We start from the raw sequence: 17,925 nt of genomic DNA, 5'->3' as shown, positions 1-17,925 counted from the left end.
TGTACAAATGTTCTTTTACAAGTTGGAATTGTGTAATTACGTCCTGTGAAAATTGGAAAATGTTTACTTCTAACAATTCTGATTTAAATAAATAAACAATAAAACATTCAAACCAACAAACAGGATTCTGTGCTATAGTTTTTGTTGTGGCAGAAACAAGTTTCCATAGAAACTTCCATAGAAAGTCATTTTTTAGCAATCAAACCCAGAGTCATACTTGCAAATCCAGCTTAAAGGTACCAGGACAAATATATTAGTATATTTGGTTCTGTTCAGACATTCTGTTGCTAAGTGAAAAACAAGAAAGCAGATAACCTGAAAAAACACTGTAACACTTTACAATATGGTTATATTTAGTTAATGTTAACTAACATCAACAAACAACCAACAATATATTTATGTATTCATCTTTATTTATGTTAGATCATGAAAATACAGTTGTTCTTTGAGTGCATTAACTAGTTAACAAACACTTTTACCGTAATAATACGTTGTTAACTAGTAAATGTTGAACTATATGATCAGTATTATTTATAATTGGTTCCTGTTAGCAAATACATTAACCAATGAAACCTTATTGTAAAGTGTTACCATAAACAGTGTAAAACACACTGAATAAACAGCTAAAAACAAAAAATAAAAAATAAAATACTGTAACAGCTAAAAAAAGGAGCTCTCAAATGTAATACATCAAATCCACCCTGAAAATGTGAATACAATATTTATATAGAATTTTAAAAACACTATATTAAAATGAAGAAGCGCTAGCTCTATTAGCATATTTAATTATCAGATTCTTCAGATAGAAATAAGCTTTTCTGTGCATAAAAAGAAAAAATGCAGTTATTTACAACAAATAAAATAACACCCATCCAAGTCAAAGCAGATCAGTAAAAACACAACATAATGGCTCATTTTTAGGATGCTTTCTATTGACTCCCTGACTTTAAGGTGTGTGTTCTTTTAATGAGATTTTTTTGTTAAGTGTCTTATTCAAGTAATGGTAAATATTCTCCAATGATACCCCAAGATATTTTCAAAACACCTTCTTTTCCAAAGCATCATCATTCTGTAAGGCATTTCATTTACAGCTTCTATGCGCTCTACTTTACACTTAATCTAGATATTCCCACTGAATTATCCACCACAGACTCACAAAGTCACAGTTACTTTAAAATTATTTTAAACTTTTTTGAAGGTCTGATCCCTATTCAAACTAACTTGCAGAATTCTATGTTTGATTTTGAGTTTAAGAGAGACTAATTAAAATGGATGTGAAATAAATTACTTATAGATATGTGTTCTATAAATATTTTCATAAATAATGCTTAAACTAACTATCATTTTATCCACAATAAATAAAAGAACATTCTTTTCCAGAAATTACTATAACAATTATAATAAAAGATGCAAATAATTTGTCAAATTGACATTTGATGATAAAATGTAAATCATATTTTCATTGCTGTACTTTTACTGAGATAAAATTGTGAAATAATTATTTGATAGAATATTCTATGTTATAATATATATATATATATAATATATATTATATATGTTAATATATATATATATATATTGGAAATATTATTAGATTTTTTAGTTATTTATTCATGTGATACCTAACTACATTTTAAGCTTTTTTGCCCCAGTATTTGGTGTTACACTATCTTTCAAAAATAAGTATAATCTGCTGATTTGATACTCAGTTAGTATCACTTCTGTGACATAGAAAAAAAAATCTAAATGCACTCAAACTTTTTTTTTTATCCAGCACTGTTTCTAGAAAAAAAAAAGTTTTTTTTTTTTTTTTTTTTTTTAGTTTTTAACACTAAAAACGTTTTATCCTTTACTGATTCAATGTGCCATTAGAGAAAACCAAAATAATTTTATTAAAGAGCCCCTATTATGCATTATAAAAGGTCATATTTTGGTTTTGGGGTCTCCAACAACAGTCTGATATGCATGCAAGGTCAAAAAACACTTTCATTGTCTTATATTATGCATTTCTTTTTACCCAGTTATCTCAAAAACTCCCATATGATTCATTCAGCGATTCATTTGTTCCCAAACCCCATCTTAGCACGATGCTAATCTGCACTGATTGGTCTGATGACCCAGTCTGTTGTAATCAACTGCGTTCAGCGCAAGAAAGAGAGAAATGCCCACGGTGGCTTATCAACAGTTTTGAAGTAGTCAGAGTGCAGAGTGTACGTGTGAGCCCAATGCAGGAGTGCATTAAAGCAATGCAGTTTAACACCAGCATATTGCTCTAATCTTAATCATAAGTAAAAACAGTGACACATTCAGTTTTAATCCACACAGTGGCAAAAGCTGAGCTATTTTGAGACTTGACTGCCGCAAGTGTGTAGGAACTGCTGACGATGGCCATAGCAACGACATGCTTCATGACACGATATGAGAATATAAAGAGTTAACAAACTGTACAAGCTGCTTGGAGCGATTACAAGTAACAAAACACAATTAAATACATAATTTGCAAGTTAGGAAAAACGAGGAGTCAATCATTTGAAGAAACTGATCTATAAACTGTGTACTGTAAAGTTACTGTCAAGCTCTGACGAAGTCACATACATCCATAGTCTTTTCTGATCCACCTCTTTAACAAATGGCCGATGAATCCCGCATTGTAAGCATGTAGATTGTTGAACCACTCAAACTTTAACCACTGACTGTTCACAGACTCATCTTTGGGAAGGGACAATAACATTAACTTTCCCCTCACACTTCAGAGTACAGCGTCTTTGTGACTTAATTCAACTGGGATCTGCTTCAGTGTTTGTCTTCCTTTTTTTCTTTCCACAGTGTTTGTAGGCGGGTCGAGGTCTGTATCGACGTCACGCCGACACGGCTAAAGGCTCATTAGCGCATCGATTTGTTCAAACGACTACGAGTCGACTCATTTATAGATGAATCAATAGTTTTAAACACTGCATTTTCAGAGTTGAGCCTTTGCTGGATATTTTACTTCACTTAGAGCTGTGTTACTGCATGGTAGGTCATTTTCAAAAACCCATAATAGGGGCTCTTTAATAATACATTGCTTTATTTATTTTTTATTAAATCATAGTATATTATGCTTTTCACAAAAATATTAAAAACTATGGTGTTTTGAACATGATTACAATTTTAAACAACAAATCAGCAACCATTAAAACAAGTGGCAACCCAGTTCAAAATTGTGAATTCTGCCATATTTCTCAAACTAACAGCTGCTCCTTAAAATGAAAGTGAAATCTAACACATTTGATGGCTAACAAGCTCCAAATAATAATAATAATAATAATATTAATAATAATAATAATAATAGCAAAAGTATGGAAAGGCAAACTCCTTTTTAATTTTGCACACCTAATGACTTTCTGTTACACACATCTCTATGTGTGGATAACTATTTTTCATTTTTCTTTTTGGTTTGATCTGCTAACCATTAAGTTGTGATGTATGGATCACCATTTCCGTATCCAAGCCTCTATACTCTCAGGACTTATTATATCCAGGAAACTAACCCTTTTTATGTCTATGTCAAATTTATCCATTGAAGTGCTACAAACTGTTTGTGCATATAAGATCCATACAGTCTCCAATTGGAAAGTCTCAAACTAAAAGAGATATCCTTTATAAACTTTAAGACTCATCCATGCCTTACTAAAAGCCCCCCTGCAAATTGATGTCACAGAGTGGAATGATTATCAAAACCCCACTCAAAGAAAGAGGGCATAGCTGCGTTGGACTTTATAAACAGAGCAATTCTGACTTGAAGCAGTGCATGTTGGGTCAAATTTGAGAAGAATGACTCAGATGGCACAGCTTTTACAGAGCGGAAATTTCCCATTTCACGATTAGCTCGATTTACTGTGTTTTGGGTTCGTCTGACAACCTCAAATACTTTTCATGCCATCTTCATTGAGTAAATCCTGTTTATTAAAGGCACAATATGTACGATTTTTGCAGCAAATATACAAGAAACACAATTCTAATATATTGTTTGCAGACTTACGTATATACAGTACATTATAGCAAACGTTTCAAAGAATGTTCAAATTCAGACAAATAAGCCATTTTAGCAGTGACATAGTGTCATTGTGTCACCAAGCCAACATCGACACCAAAAAATGGTTTAATAGGTCATGCATTTTATTAGACTGCACATAGCAGAATTATAACACAACCCTAAAATGTATTTACTATAAAAAAAACAAAAAAACAACACTGCTTCCCCATGGGCTCATGATCAGACAAACTGGAAGCAGTATAATGTGGCATAATAAAACCCTCCCTGCTTTTGTGTCTCTCATCAGCAACTGCTTTAACGGTCCTGTTTCGCTTTGATGGATTTCACCCTCACTTATGATAATTCGTTTTCAATCTTTAACGCTTGTTCTGTGAACATTCTTTCTGTAGGAGTCCCGACAACTCGAATGATTACATACCCATTCAAGATGTCATTAAACTACATGCCCCCATAGCAACAAAAAAATGCTTGATGTGCCTTTAAGAGATTACAAATATTTACTTTTTATTGTTACTTAATGTTACTTGTTTGTTTAGGCTAGGTTGTGTGTATAGGTTTATTCTGGACTATTTTCATACAGACCCTCTCCTGTATTCAGCCACATATTTTAATACAATGTTTAATTGAATAGCTCAAATATCAGTCTAAACTATTTTTAATATAATGTGGGTGGTCATCGTTGATCACTCATGACATGTGATATGCCACCTCTCAAAAAATGTAGTTACATATTGCAATGAGACGAAGTGCAAGATCTGAGATTGGTAGACTAGTTGATGCTTGTGGGCAGGGTCAAGAGCCATGGGAGCAGAGCAACAAGTCTCAAGCACCGCAGAGGGGCTCTGGATGGATGCTTTTGTTTTGTGTTTATTTTTTTAATTAAAGTTGTTGAATGACTGTACGTTTTTAAATTACAGTTACAGAAGCATTGCTGACATTTCCCGCATAAACTCAAAACACTGGTGAAGAAATTCAACACAGTGGACGACAGAAACTGCCAACTAGCATTTCGGAAGTGTAGAACACAGCAACACAGACAGAAATGTGGAAGTATAATTGCTCATAATGGTGCCGCTAGATGGTGAAGGGCCTTACGAAAAGATGTTGTGGGTATCGCAAACAAAAGTGAACAGAGGGTGGGCTCCTAATAGTTTCTCTGGAGGCCACAAAAAGGCGTGGGAATTTTGCTAACTTTTCCCTGCTAATCTCGAGTATGTGCATAGAATATGCCACTCAAAGATCACTCAACATGGGCTTTATTCTGATTCCAGTGAATGCAGTATCCCATGCTGTACTATTTGAAATAGTTTTTCTGCGTCCTGCCTGCATTACTCAGCAGTAACATTTTTAAAATGATTAGTGGTGAAACGTATGCTCCACTTTATTGAGTTTCTTAGCCAGTGTTTTTATGTACGCAGGGATGCACAAACAAGCACTTATTCAGCGAAGAACCTTCAAAAAATGTCTCATAAGTTGGACACAAATCAAAGGTATCCATTTGGTGCTCCAACATGGGATATGATACGGGTGTGGTGCTCAGAACAATTAACTTAAATAAATAAATAAATAAATTAAAAACACTGCATTCTAGAATGACAGGGCAGATACAAGCGACAATAATACATTGTATTCAAAAGAAATTAGTTTTTTGAATTTTAAACAATGTAAACACACATTGGTAGGGATGTAACAACTCACCAAAAGCCAATTGAAAATCAATTTAAATATGTGACGATTCAAAGTGGTTGGGATGTTAAATGAATTGTTGAACAGCTAGGGTCATTGTGTTTACAGCACACTTGATTAGCAGGAAACAAGTCATAACAAATAGGTTAAAGCAAATATGAGCATGGATGCTTATAGTGATGAAGGTCCTTCCTTATTCAAATCAGAGCAGTTCTGGCCTGTGGAAACCAAATGTCAAACAGAAAAACGAAATATTGACTGTTTTTCTAATGTTTTGTTTTCCAAAATAAAATGATTAATCAAATGATCGGATGGTACACGGACCCATGTTGTCAGTTCGATGTACTACTTCATGTTCTATGTTTACTGTCATTGGCTTGATTTGTTCCACAGATGTGCACATCTCCACTTGTCTAAATGCTCTCTTCCATCTATGAATCAATGACAGTAAACATGACAAGTACTGAAAAGGGCCAAGTTTACAACTAGGAAAAGCCATTTGATCATTTAGCAAATGTGTTCTCAGGTTTCTCTCTCTCATCAGTTTAAATATATAAGTAATTAGTATAATATAATATATATATATATATATATATATATATATATATATATATATATATATATATATATATATATATATATATATATATATATATATATATATATATATATATATATATATATATATATATATATAAACATATTAAGATTTACAGAAAAGAAGTAAGAGCAACATTTTCTTACCATAAGCAAGAGACATTGTAAAAGTAAATTGGTTAGTATGTTAATGTTTCTTAAAAAAAATCTAATCCAAGATAAGAATAGAACAGACAAAATCTTAGTTTGTTTAAATTAAAGCTACTTATTAATATTATTATAATTATTATCATTAATAATAATAATAATCATCAAATTATTATTTTACTTTGTTTAAATTATGTTTAAACTTTGTTTAAATTTCATTATTTAATTTGATGTCATTTAAAATTAAATGCAATTTAGTTTGGTTATTTGACAAAAACTAAATATATATTTATTTTACAAGGAAATGTGAAGCATTGGAGAAATAACAAAAACTTGTTCCATTTCTAAATCGTTTCTTTCTGTTAAAAAAAAAAAACAACAACTTTCAGTGAATGTTTACATCCCTACACATTGCATTACACCACTTTTAGCAATGACTCTTTTAAGAATTAATAAAAGATGAATCAGTGTCTGAATTAGGCAAGGATATATACAATTTGATTTTGATTTTCAATAGGATTACAGCATACTGTGAGTATATATTAGAACCGTTGGTTCTTCACATCTGGCATCCGATAGAGTGTTTGAGTTTAACAAGTGGATAGGAACTTTGAAGGACACCTCCTGTGATGGGGCTCGTTCAGTATTTTAGACTCTATGTTTGATTCTTTTCAAGTGCCCAGAGAGTAAGAGAAATGACACAGCACAGCATACTCACTCACAGCAACAGAAAACAACAGATGAAGACCAACTGAAGCCTCACGGAAAAGCATGTTGAGCAGAGCTTCAGTGGATTCAACCAGTTCACAGGCCTGACATTTTCACATCAAGATTAAGGTTATATCTGGTGACAACAGATTGAAATCATGTCGCAGTTTTAGATGTAAACAGGTTGCTCCTGGGCTGTTAGCAAGCGGTACATGGCAGCTGGCATAGTCTTCATGTGAATCTGTGAGAAGAGAGGAAAAGACTGAGAGTCAGGTTAAGTATATTTATTTAAAAAAAATATTTTTGTTTTGTTTGTTTTTGTTTTTGATAAAGTTGGTGAACATAGCTTAATTTTTTTCTTTTTTTGTGCAACCCCCAACTCAGAAAAAGTTAGCTCTTATATTTCACTGCAAACAATACCGTATAAAGACAAATGAATTCATATTTTGTCTGGTCACTGTAATTTCATTTGTAAATACACATCCTTTCCCGTCATTTAGACCTGCAACACATACCAAAAAAGTTTGGACGGGAGCAATTTAGGGCTAGTAATCAGGTTAATTGTTTTAATAGTGATATTATTTGAAAAATAAAATATGATTGTAATTATGATTTGGTACAAAAGCAGCATCAAAGAAAACTCTAGTCATTAAGGAGTAAAAATGGGCAAGTACCACAATGTGTAGTTACATCTACCAATGGCAATGAAAACTGTATTGTGCCAAAAGGAAGCCCTATGTTAACAGTGCCCAGAAGTGACATAGACATCTCTGGGCTCGGAGGCAACTGGCATCACCATGAAACAGTGGCAAAGGTAACTTTGCTGAAAAGTACATTGAGATTTTAGAGCACAATATGCTGCCTTTAATTCTAAGTACAACCACATATATTTCAACAAGACAATGCAAAACCACATTCTGGACACATTACAAAGTCCTGGCTGCAGAAGAAGAGGATACAGGTACTTAACTGGTCTGCTTTCAGTCCCGACCTTAAGACTTGTTTGCAGGAAGAATGGGACAAAATTACACCTGAAACACTTCATCACTTGCTGTCTGCAGTCCCTAAACATATTTTAAGTGTTGTGAAAAAATGGCAACATTACAAAGTGGTAAATGCTTTACTGCTTAAACTTTTTTGACATGTGTTGCAAGTACCAAAATTGAAGCTTGTTCTTATTTAAAAAAAAAATAAAAAATAAAAAAAATACAAATCCTGAGGAACACATCAAATAATGTGATGTTGTATTTTCTGCAATAAAATATTTGAGGAATAAGATACTTTTTGTTTTTTATGCATTTTTTGAAAAATGAAACACATCCTGCTATAAGCAGTTTGTGAGTTAAATTTGACTTTTTTTCCCTCTTCCCAATATAACATATTCCTCATATTTTAATCAATTTTAATTCAAGTTTCCCTCTCAGATGCATAAATGTGAACTTTTCATACAGAAATCGCATTCATTTTGGTTGTGTGTACAAAAATACTTATAAAAGTTCAAAAACCTTTCTTTTGGTCTGCGTAAAACAGCTAAAGAGGGTGCAGTTTTAGTCCATAATTTGATGATTCTTATAAAAATAAGATGGACTATTGCTCACTAGAGAAAGAATAATGTGAGCAATATTTTGTAAGGCAGTTGCAAGCTTGGACTTGTTTCTGCTTTCCAGACTTACCTCACCAACTGCATTGGACAGAATGTGTACAATCTTTTCATGAGGGGTGGCCACAACACTTTGACTATTGATCTCAATGATCCGGTGGCCAACACGCACCCCACCTCGTTCTGCTATCCCTCCTCTCATCAGACTGCAAATCTGTAGAGAAAAGAAGAAGAAAAAAAACATTAAACTTTCATTTTAGACCAGAATATAATATTTAATACAGGTTTTTAAATGTTTTGTTCTTTTAGTCTTTTGTATTCTCGTTTTTCATGTCTTTTACTTTCAGTTTTCAACTAGTTGAAATAAATATTTTAATAGTATGTATTTAAATGTATAAATTTATGTATTAAATAACATTTATTTTGTAAAAGTAACAAAAAAAATTTGTATAGTCCATTTTAGGTTACTATAATAATGCCACATCTGAAACATTCACATAAAATTCATTATTAAAAAAAAAAAAAAATCATTAACATAATCATTCAAGAAATACAATTCTGATCAACCTTATTTATTTGAAGGGTTATTATAAAGGACTGTAATAAAGATTCTATATAAACAAAACTATTTTGCCATTACATTACAAATAAACAACATTTTATTAAAAAATAATTTTGAATGCTACAAGGATTGCATTAAAACATGTGCTACTTCATACACGTTTATTCTCTTTGTGTAAATTGGAACAAAACAAAAAAAATTAAAGAAAAAAGCACATTTGACATAATATCACACAAAACTGCATAAATGGCCTGGACATAATTATATCATATTTTCTCTTCAATCCACACCCAGGGAAATTAGCTACAGTGCCATGGGTTGCAAACTTCTTGTAATGTTGTGCACTGTGGGCGAAGGCAAATCTAGATTTCTGGAGATGGACCTGTAACCTTGAGACTGTGTATATTTTCCCCCAGTTTTAGTTCCCCAAGTCCTCAGACAGTTCTCTTCTCCTCTTTCTGTTGTCTATGCTTAGTGTGGCACACACAGATACACAATGCAGACTAAGGCCCCATTTACAGTAATACGTTTTAGTTTTAAAACAGCGTTTTAGAATAAAAACGATCAGCGTCCACACTAGCGTTTCACCCAGAATTTCTGAACAGCTCTGGGTCTACATTAAATCGCTGAAAACGCACATCACGTTATCACACTCACACTCTGAAATGGACTGCAGCATGCTTTGAGGACATACCCATATGAGAGCTGTGCACGTCGCACTGTTCATCAAGGATCTACCGCTGGATCTAATCTCAGTATATTTGTTAATAATGATGTTTAATTCATCCTCTTGTCTACATCTAACGACATATTCCCCGACTTTGGTCTTCAGAATATATTACTTGTTCTCAGGTGTTTTGGCTGAGTGCAAGGATAAGTTGGGTTAATATATCAATTAATGTAACCGCATACACTGATTCTGCATAGTGACTGATTGCTTTACCTTTATTTCCTATATTGTATAAACTTATTGTACGTTGTATCATAAAAAAATCGTTTTATAATGGCCATTATTGATTATTAAAACTGATATTCAGTGAAAGGAGGTATGTTTCATATTTTCAATGAAAATGAAAGTTATGTTATCAGCTCTGTTTTGCTTTAAATATGTATGAAGATGACACTCATATTATGCAGCTACACGACGCCTCAACACATTTGATGTCTGTTAAGTTGCTATTGAAAATAGGCTGTTCCTCATATCATGTTTTCATTTTATTGTTAAGAAAGTACTTTAATAATAGTAGTAATATTACTACTTAATATTGAGGAAAAAGCCCCAATCAGTGAATGTCTGCAGCCCCGCCTCCGTATTCAGATGTCTCTGTTTTCCCCTATCCACACTGAGATGGAGCAGCAGCGTTTTAGAATGAAAACGACCTTTCCAGTTTTTTTAAAACGCTTTGTTTTTGGGGCTCCAAAAATCTGCCGTAGTGTGGACGGAGGCGTAACCATAGCAAAACTTGTGCTTTTTAAAACTAAAACGAATTAGTGTAAACGGGGCCTTAGTGAACTTCTCTCCTTTTTTATCAGCTTTCAAGTGTGATTTTTAATTGCCCACACCTACTACATGCCCCAGGTTAGTTAAAGGAGCAACACATGCTTAAAAACAATCTTATTTATTCACAATTTTGAAATGGTGACAATAATTTTGTCCAGCCCATTTTGCAGTTTTGTTTGACATTATGTCAAATTAGTTTTTTTATCCTTTTTTGTTTTGATCCAATACACATAAAGAAAATAAACATGTGTATAGAAAAACTTGGTAATGCAATCCTTTTCTGTGAGAAATACTTGATTTTCTGGAAAAATTTCAGGGATGCCAGCAATTTTGGCCATGACGTTATTGGAGCAAATCCATAAGTAGCACTGCAACATGGCTGAATATCAGCGCTGTTGTAATTGTTGCATAGGCAAATAGTAAATCACAGCAGTGCTCATATAGAGTTATACTGTATATATGCTTACGTAAACATACATGTGTAGAACCATCTAAAAAATGTGCTATTATACATATAATACTCATATTAGAATACATTTGAATTGATACCCACAATGCCATTCTGCACGCTAAACCCCAGCTGGTATCTCAGATCTGGTCTTCTAATGAGGACAGTGGTCACAGGTGGGCATCTCACAATGTTGAGCTTTATTCTAGATTGGTTCTTCAATCCCTTGAACATTAAAGCAATATAATTATGGCATAATCTGAATGCAAAACAATTGGGTACAAATACATTTTCTTGTAAAACTATATAATTTTTGGAATGTTGACTTGATAATAGCCCAGCTGTACCTTGATAATACTCTGGCAGGTGGAGAGGGGCAATCCCACCAGGCTGGTGCCATTGATGGACATGATCTGGTCCCCGATGTTCAGTCTGCCAGACTTCTCTGCCGGGCCCCCATGCATCATGTTTGCTATAATAACAGTGGGCAGGATAGAGCCCCAGCCCGACTCTACAATCACCAACCCAAGAATCTCTCCCTTCTGCTTCTCTATGTAAACCTGTAGTGAACCCACACACAAACATACTTATCACACACTCTAATCAACACTAAAAAACTACAAAAAACTAGCATCATCAAGCCAAATATTACAGTAATCTTCAGTTTTCATGTGGCATGCCCACATACATCTTTGCAGTTCTCAGACTTGGAAAAGTGAATAAGGTCATCGTTGTACATGTCCTGTGTGTTAAGGAGGTCACTGTACTCTTTCTGGCTCAGATCCTCTGGGTTGATGCCATTGGCACGCAGGAACTCCTGGTAAGCCACGCTGAAAGCCTGGCCGATGGACTGAGCTATGAGCTGAGCCTGAGAAAAAAATAAAAAAAAACATATCAGGAATACAGTCTGATTTAACTATCCATTTTAGAGGACATAAGAACAGTAGAAAACAGCTACATGCATGGGTCAAGAGACAACAAGTGTGGCGTCCCTCAGAACAGATGTATATTTGCCTTTTGGGCTCATGCCAACACAGACTGTGACATATACAGACTCTTTAAAATCAAAAGCCTCTGCAGCTGAATAGAAAAAAGGTAAATTCTCATGGGTGAAGTGAACCAAAGTCAGTATTGTCAAGTATGGTTTTACCCACATTTGAAATTGGTCCTCTGTCTTTGACTCACCCAAGTGTGCACACACATTATGAGGTAGGAGTGCAAACACATTCACATTCTGTAAGTACAAGGGCAAGGTGCTCAAGGGCAACTCAGCTGGGTATTAATAATTGGGGGAGAGTCCAGGTCATATACCTTCAATTTCTACCAGGACTGGGAAATGAACCTGCAAACTTTGGATTTCAAATCCCTAACTATTAGATAACTGCGCTCTACCAGCTCTCATCTACTAAATCAACCGACTCAGCAAGATGCAGAGTAACACAATCTGGATAAATGTTATTAGAGGACACCACAATGCAAATTGACTGCAATACTGAACATGCTGGGGTAGAATCAGAAGCGATTAAGGAAAGGTTAAAGGTGCAGCTAGGTAACACTAGATCATGTCATTCTCCAGTTACAAATCTTTAGTACTTTATAGTAAAACTGCAACTCCAAAATTAAAAACCTATTAAAAAACTTCATTATATCTCACACATTTTCAGCTGTGTAGCGAGCAAAACTTGTCATAATGTGCAATATTTCATGCATGTAAGGCTTGCATTATCTCTGCTGATGTCTATACGGAGACAAGCACTTTGTTTAACCTAGGCGTTGACAGGTCGGCGAGGTAAAGAAATTATCCAAATTACTCTTTAAAGATGGCTAGGCAAAAGAACACCATTTATTTATGTATTTGTTTGTTTGTTTGTTTATTGATATTTTGGTAATTAATTAAAAAACAGAAAAAAGCGTGCTAGAAACAGAAACATGCTGTCATTTATATTGTTTTTTTTTTAATTGCACTTACATTACCAAGTCAAGGATTGACACTTTTTCTTTTGTTTTTTTTAATTTAATTTTCACTGTGCTCGCTGCTCCTAGCAGCACTTTTGTTTAAGCAGCCTTTCTTCTCATTTTACACTTGAACAAAAAATTAGTGCGTAGGTCTATGTAACTGCCTATATTTTGATTAAATTACATTATCGATGCTGTAAAACAGGGGTGTCAAACTCAATTCCTGGTGGGCCGAAGCCCTGCACAGTTTAGTTCCAACCCTGCTCCAACACAATTACCTGTAGGTTTCAAACAAGCTTGAAGGACTTAATTAGTTTGATCAGGTGTGTTTAATTAGGGTTGGAACTAAACTGTGCAGAGCTGCGGCCCTTTTGGAACTGAGTTTGACACCTGTGCTGTAAAAGTTACATTATGAAATTGAAAATCGGTCTCATATAAAAAAAAAAAACATTTGTGTGCTTACAGCCTATTTGTAAAAGAACACTTTGTGTGACTAACAGAGTTTAAAAAAATCATAGCTGTCTAAAATAAATACTGCAACCATGGTGTCATACTTTAGACCAGTTGTGTTTAAACAACTGGAGGGCCGGTGTTCTGCATATTTTAGTTCCAGCCCCAATTAAACACACTCGAACCAGCTAATAAAGCCCTTACTAGGTATACAAGACTTCCAGTCGGGTGTGTTGGAGGAGGTTGGAGCTAAACTATCCAGGACACCGGCCCTCCATGAGTTTGGACACCCCTGCTTTAGACGGTCTGTGCACAAATGACTATCTATCTGCGTGAACAGGGTTTGCAGATGTACAAATCCATATTTGTTGACAAACAGTTTGTACTACCTTATCATAACTTTTGGCCCCAAATTTTTAATTGGATGAACATTTTTAGTTCTATGCCTTACCCAGATTATAAAAATACACATAAATACATTTAGATAGTTTAAATTAATCATTGCTATCAGAATGTGAAGAGACTTTTAACCAGCACAACAAAAATGTGACAATCACCTACTGCACATTTAACTCACTCATCCTCAGGCCATTCAAAACAGTACTTCCCACACATAGACTTTACCTAGGTGGGCTGCCCAGGTATTTTAATAGCCCCCCAAGTGTATTTGGTGACATGCTTTTTTATTTTTTTATTTGACACAGAGATTGTAAGACTTTTCATATCAACAGTTTGTGGACCATCTGGTCTATCAGTGTCTGTGAGTGTTGGCTCCAGCCCCAAAGCATGCTTCAATGCCTGCTGCGCCCAGGCTGTGTGCTTTTGTGTTACATGTGAACATGCTATCACTGGCTGTGTGTTCTCATCCTGTTTGACAATGGCACATGGCTTGTCTTTGTCTCTTTGTGCCATGTGCTCTCCTGTCTAGTCCCACCCACCTTGTGATCCTATTATTAATCATTAAGTTCACCAGCCCTGTTATCAGTTTATTAGTTTGCTTTCCCTATTTCATTTTCCAGTGTGCTCTGTTCTGTGCTGAACTGTTGACGTTCCTTGTGAGTTCAGGCCAGTTATTGTTTCTCGCCCATGAGTTGTTTAAGCTGTTTTTTTGTTTTCTTTATATATTAATAAAGTTTTTGGTTTTTGTATTTGGGTCCTAGCATAAAACCTGGATACATAGTAGGTGACCCTGACACAAACCTAGGTAAGTTCTAAAAATCTCTAGAAACAAGATTATATACTTATTTATTACTCCATAAAATACCCCTAGAATCAGAAGGTCCATAATTAACCATATTTGTATTAGTCGTGTATATTATTGAGCTCCATACTGATGTGAAGTTCTCATGGATGCACAAACGCAGCATGATGTACGCTGAATATGGACAATAAAATAATATTTAATTTGTCAAAAAAACTATTTTAACAAACAAAGTCTAGTTAAATATTTTAACCTAATGTGTAGAGATTTATTTGACCTACATAGAGAAAGTGAGCTCCTACATAAATACACCACATTAATATAAACCTAATATGTATACAACATGTAGAATATAATCCTGCATTTTGTGTCCTGATGCGAGTTTGAACATGTCTTTTTCCATATACTGATCTCGTATTATTCACTATGCTTAGGTATAGCCAGAAATTTGTTATAGGGCACATTTAACCCATCGAAAAGAAACAGTGTCATGTAAAAGGTGTTAAATGTTCTGTTGCTGAGGGACAAACCTTTAATAGAAAGGATTTTAAGTATTACTATGTTATGTAATTAAAGGATGTTATATATTATGCATTAAAATCTCCTTCCCTTCAGCACTGGAGGCAATCACATATTCAGAGGCTTTCCAGCTCTCCTTTTGAAAAGCACAGACTAATTGTTTACTTCATAAGATCATAGTGTACCATCAGGGGCCAGTGTTATTAATTTTCATTTGTTTTTGTTTTGTTTGAGTATTTTTGTTTTTGGTCAATTTAATCACTGAGGATCATACTTTAGTTTCAGCTAAACCTTAATTGTTGTACTGACGAGAAATAAAGTAAGTACAACTTGGATTACCTGAGGGTGGCTAAATAAATATCTTTTTGTGAACTTTTCCTTTAAATGTGGAAGGAGTATAGGTAACACCTAACTTGAAGGGGTATTCATAAGACTATCATGGAATTGAAAATGCCATGAATGTGAAGGAAATTGCATGTTTATGACAACTGTCATTTCACATGATACAATTTCAATAGCGTCATGACAATCATGTTTATGACAGATTTATGTTGTTTTGTCTTGAGAATGTTGTCAACTGACGGAAGTCGCTGTGTTTTGGTCATTTTAACTTATCATGATAAAGACACTGACAGGTTTGTTGTCTTGGTAATGTCAAGATATCTTAAACAATGTAACCTTTGCATTTAAAATGATATAACCAAGAGAATTACACTAAATGACAGTTGTCATAAGACTGCATACAATCTCCAACATATTCACGTGATATGTCAAGAGTATAAAGTCGTCATGACAGTTTTGTGAACAGTGTTATCGAAGTATAAAAGTGTAAAAGAATAAAATGAGGCAGACAGTGGTTAAACTCCCTTTAACTATGATATATAATAAAGTGTGGCTTATTGCTTTTTTAAAATGCAGCATTATAACAATGTTATAAAAGAAACAAGTAACAAGTAGTTTAATAAATAAAGATGTAGTCAATAAATGTTTTTTTTTTAGCAATAAAAAAAAAATGACACCCTGATTACAACTCACATCTTCAGACTCAAAGACGTGACAGATCATCTTGTATTGGCGCTTCTCATCCTGGGCTGGATCAGAGGCCTCCATGTTCTCCTGAGAGTCAGAGCGAGGCATTCTCCTTCTGGCCATCAGCACCACAATGTTCCCAATATCAGCAATATAGGAGATGGTCCTTAAAGGGTGATCCATCATGGTCTCCTGTGAATCCGCAGAAGATAGAAATAGTAATTAAAATGATCAAGGTTCAATACATTAACACATTTCAAATATTTTATGTAATTTTTCATTGTTTAAAAACATTAATTTTAATATCCTTTATTGTGTTATTCTATTCTATTCTATTCTATTCTATTCTATTCTATTCTATTCTATTCTATTCTATTCTATTCTATTCTATTCTATTCTATTATGACCGACCCTGTAATTACTGGTTTTCACACTTTATATCTGAGGCAGTTTTGATTCTAGGTAAACAGAATGCTGGGTTATCTTGATTTACATTTCATACTGCTTATAACTTACTCACGGTTAGCATTGAACCCTGAGAATTTACAAACTATATCTTGAGTTATGTCCTTATTTGCAGTTCAAGTGTCTTTTGTGATTTGAATCTTGTGCTGCAAGGACAAACGTGCCCTCATGTGAAGCCCTCCTCGTGTGAGGAGTTGAAAGTGTAAAGACCCGTGTGACTGCACATAGCTAGACAAAGCATTTGAGTATCATTCATTCCTTCATTTTTTTTCCAGCTTAGTCCCTTTATTAATCGGGAGTCACCACGGTGGAATGAACTACCAACTTATCCAGCATATGTTTTACACAGTGGACGCCCTTCCAACTGCAACCCATCACTAAAACACCCATACACTCTTTCACACACAAATTCATACACTACAGCCAATTTAGCTTACCCAATTCATCTATAGCGCATGTCTTTGGACTTGTGAAGGAAACCGAAGCACACAGAGGAAACCCACATGAACATGGAGAGAACATGCAAACTTCACACAGTAAAGCCAACAGACTCAGCTGAGGCTCAAACCAGCGACCTTCTTGCTGTAAGGTGATCCTGCTAACTACTGTCATTCACTTGAACTATTTATCTCATAATGCACTACACTCACATACCAATTACAGGTCACCTCTTAATTACACACACACAACTGAAGCTTAGGAAGATCACTTGGATTATAAATACAGCACACACACTCATCCAGTGCTGAGTCATGTTTTCTGTAGTGAGCATCATGTACAGTAAGCGTTTCTTGGATTGTTTAATTCTGTTTTGACCTTTTTTTATTTTATTGTTTAAATTTGTTTGTTTTGCCGCCTTCCTCGACCATTCACCTGTTTTTTCATTTACGCGTTTGGAGAACACTCCCTGCTATTTACTTGAACTACATATGCCATTATGCACTGCATTTCCATTCACTGGTTTGGAGAACACTTTCTGTCATTCACTTGAACTACATGTCCCATCATACACTGCACTCA

General features: G+C 34.5%; 1 protein-coding gene and 1 long non-coding RNA gene across 7 annotated transcripts in view; both read right to left on the bottom strand.

Annotated features, from left to right (window-relative positions):
- LOC147844397 (uncharacterized) overlaps positions 1 to 1,441 on the bottom strand; it is a 5,017-nt gene extending 3,576 nt beyond the window's left edge. The window contains exon 1 of the long non-coding RNA XR_015491802.1: positions 1 to 1,441. This exon is cut by the window's left edge and continues 1,179 nt beyond it. This is a non-coding gene — a long non-coding RNA (uncharacterized LOC147844397).
- Positions 1,442 to 6,962: 5,521 nt separating this feature from the next.
- apba1a (amyloid beta precursor protein binding family A member 1a) overlaps positions 6,963 to 17,925 on the bottom strand; it is a 104,947-nt gene continuing 93,984 nt past the window's right edge. For all 6 annotated transcript variants that reach the window (XM_087254169.1, XM_087254172.1, XM_087254171.1 and 3 more), the window contains 6 exons: positions 16,447 to 16,632; positions 11,974 to 12,153; positions 11,633 to 11,845; positions 11,391 to 11,510; positions 8,848 to 8,988; positions 6,963 to 7,415 (listed from right to left, as the gene is read on the bottom strand). In XM_087254169.1, the coding sequence (XP_087110295.1) occupies positions 7,344 to 7,415; positions 8,848 to 8,988; positions 11,391 to 11,510; positions 11,633 to 11,845; positions 11,974 to 12,153; positions 16,447 to 16,632 (912 nt within the window). In that variant the 3' untranslated portion in view covers positions 6,963 to 7,343. The remainder of the gene's footprint in view (positions 7,416 to 8,847; positions 8,989 to 11,390; positions 11,511 to 11,632; positions 11,846 to 11,973; positions 12,154 to 16,446; positions 16,633 to 17,925) is intronic.

Source organism: Danio rerio, chromosome 5 (assembly GCF_052040795.2).
Source record: "Danio rerio strain M-AB ecotype USA chromosome 5, GRCz13ab, whole genome shotgun sequence".
Classification (NCBI taxonomy): domain Eukaryota; kingdom Metazoa; phylum Chordata; class Actinopteri; order Cypriniformes; family Danionidae; genus Danio; species Danio rerio.
This window is presented reverse-complemented; position numbering and strand designations above follow the sequence as displayed.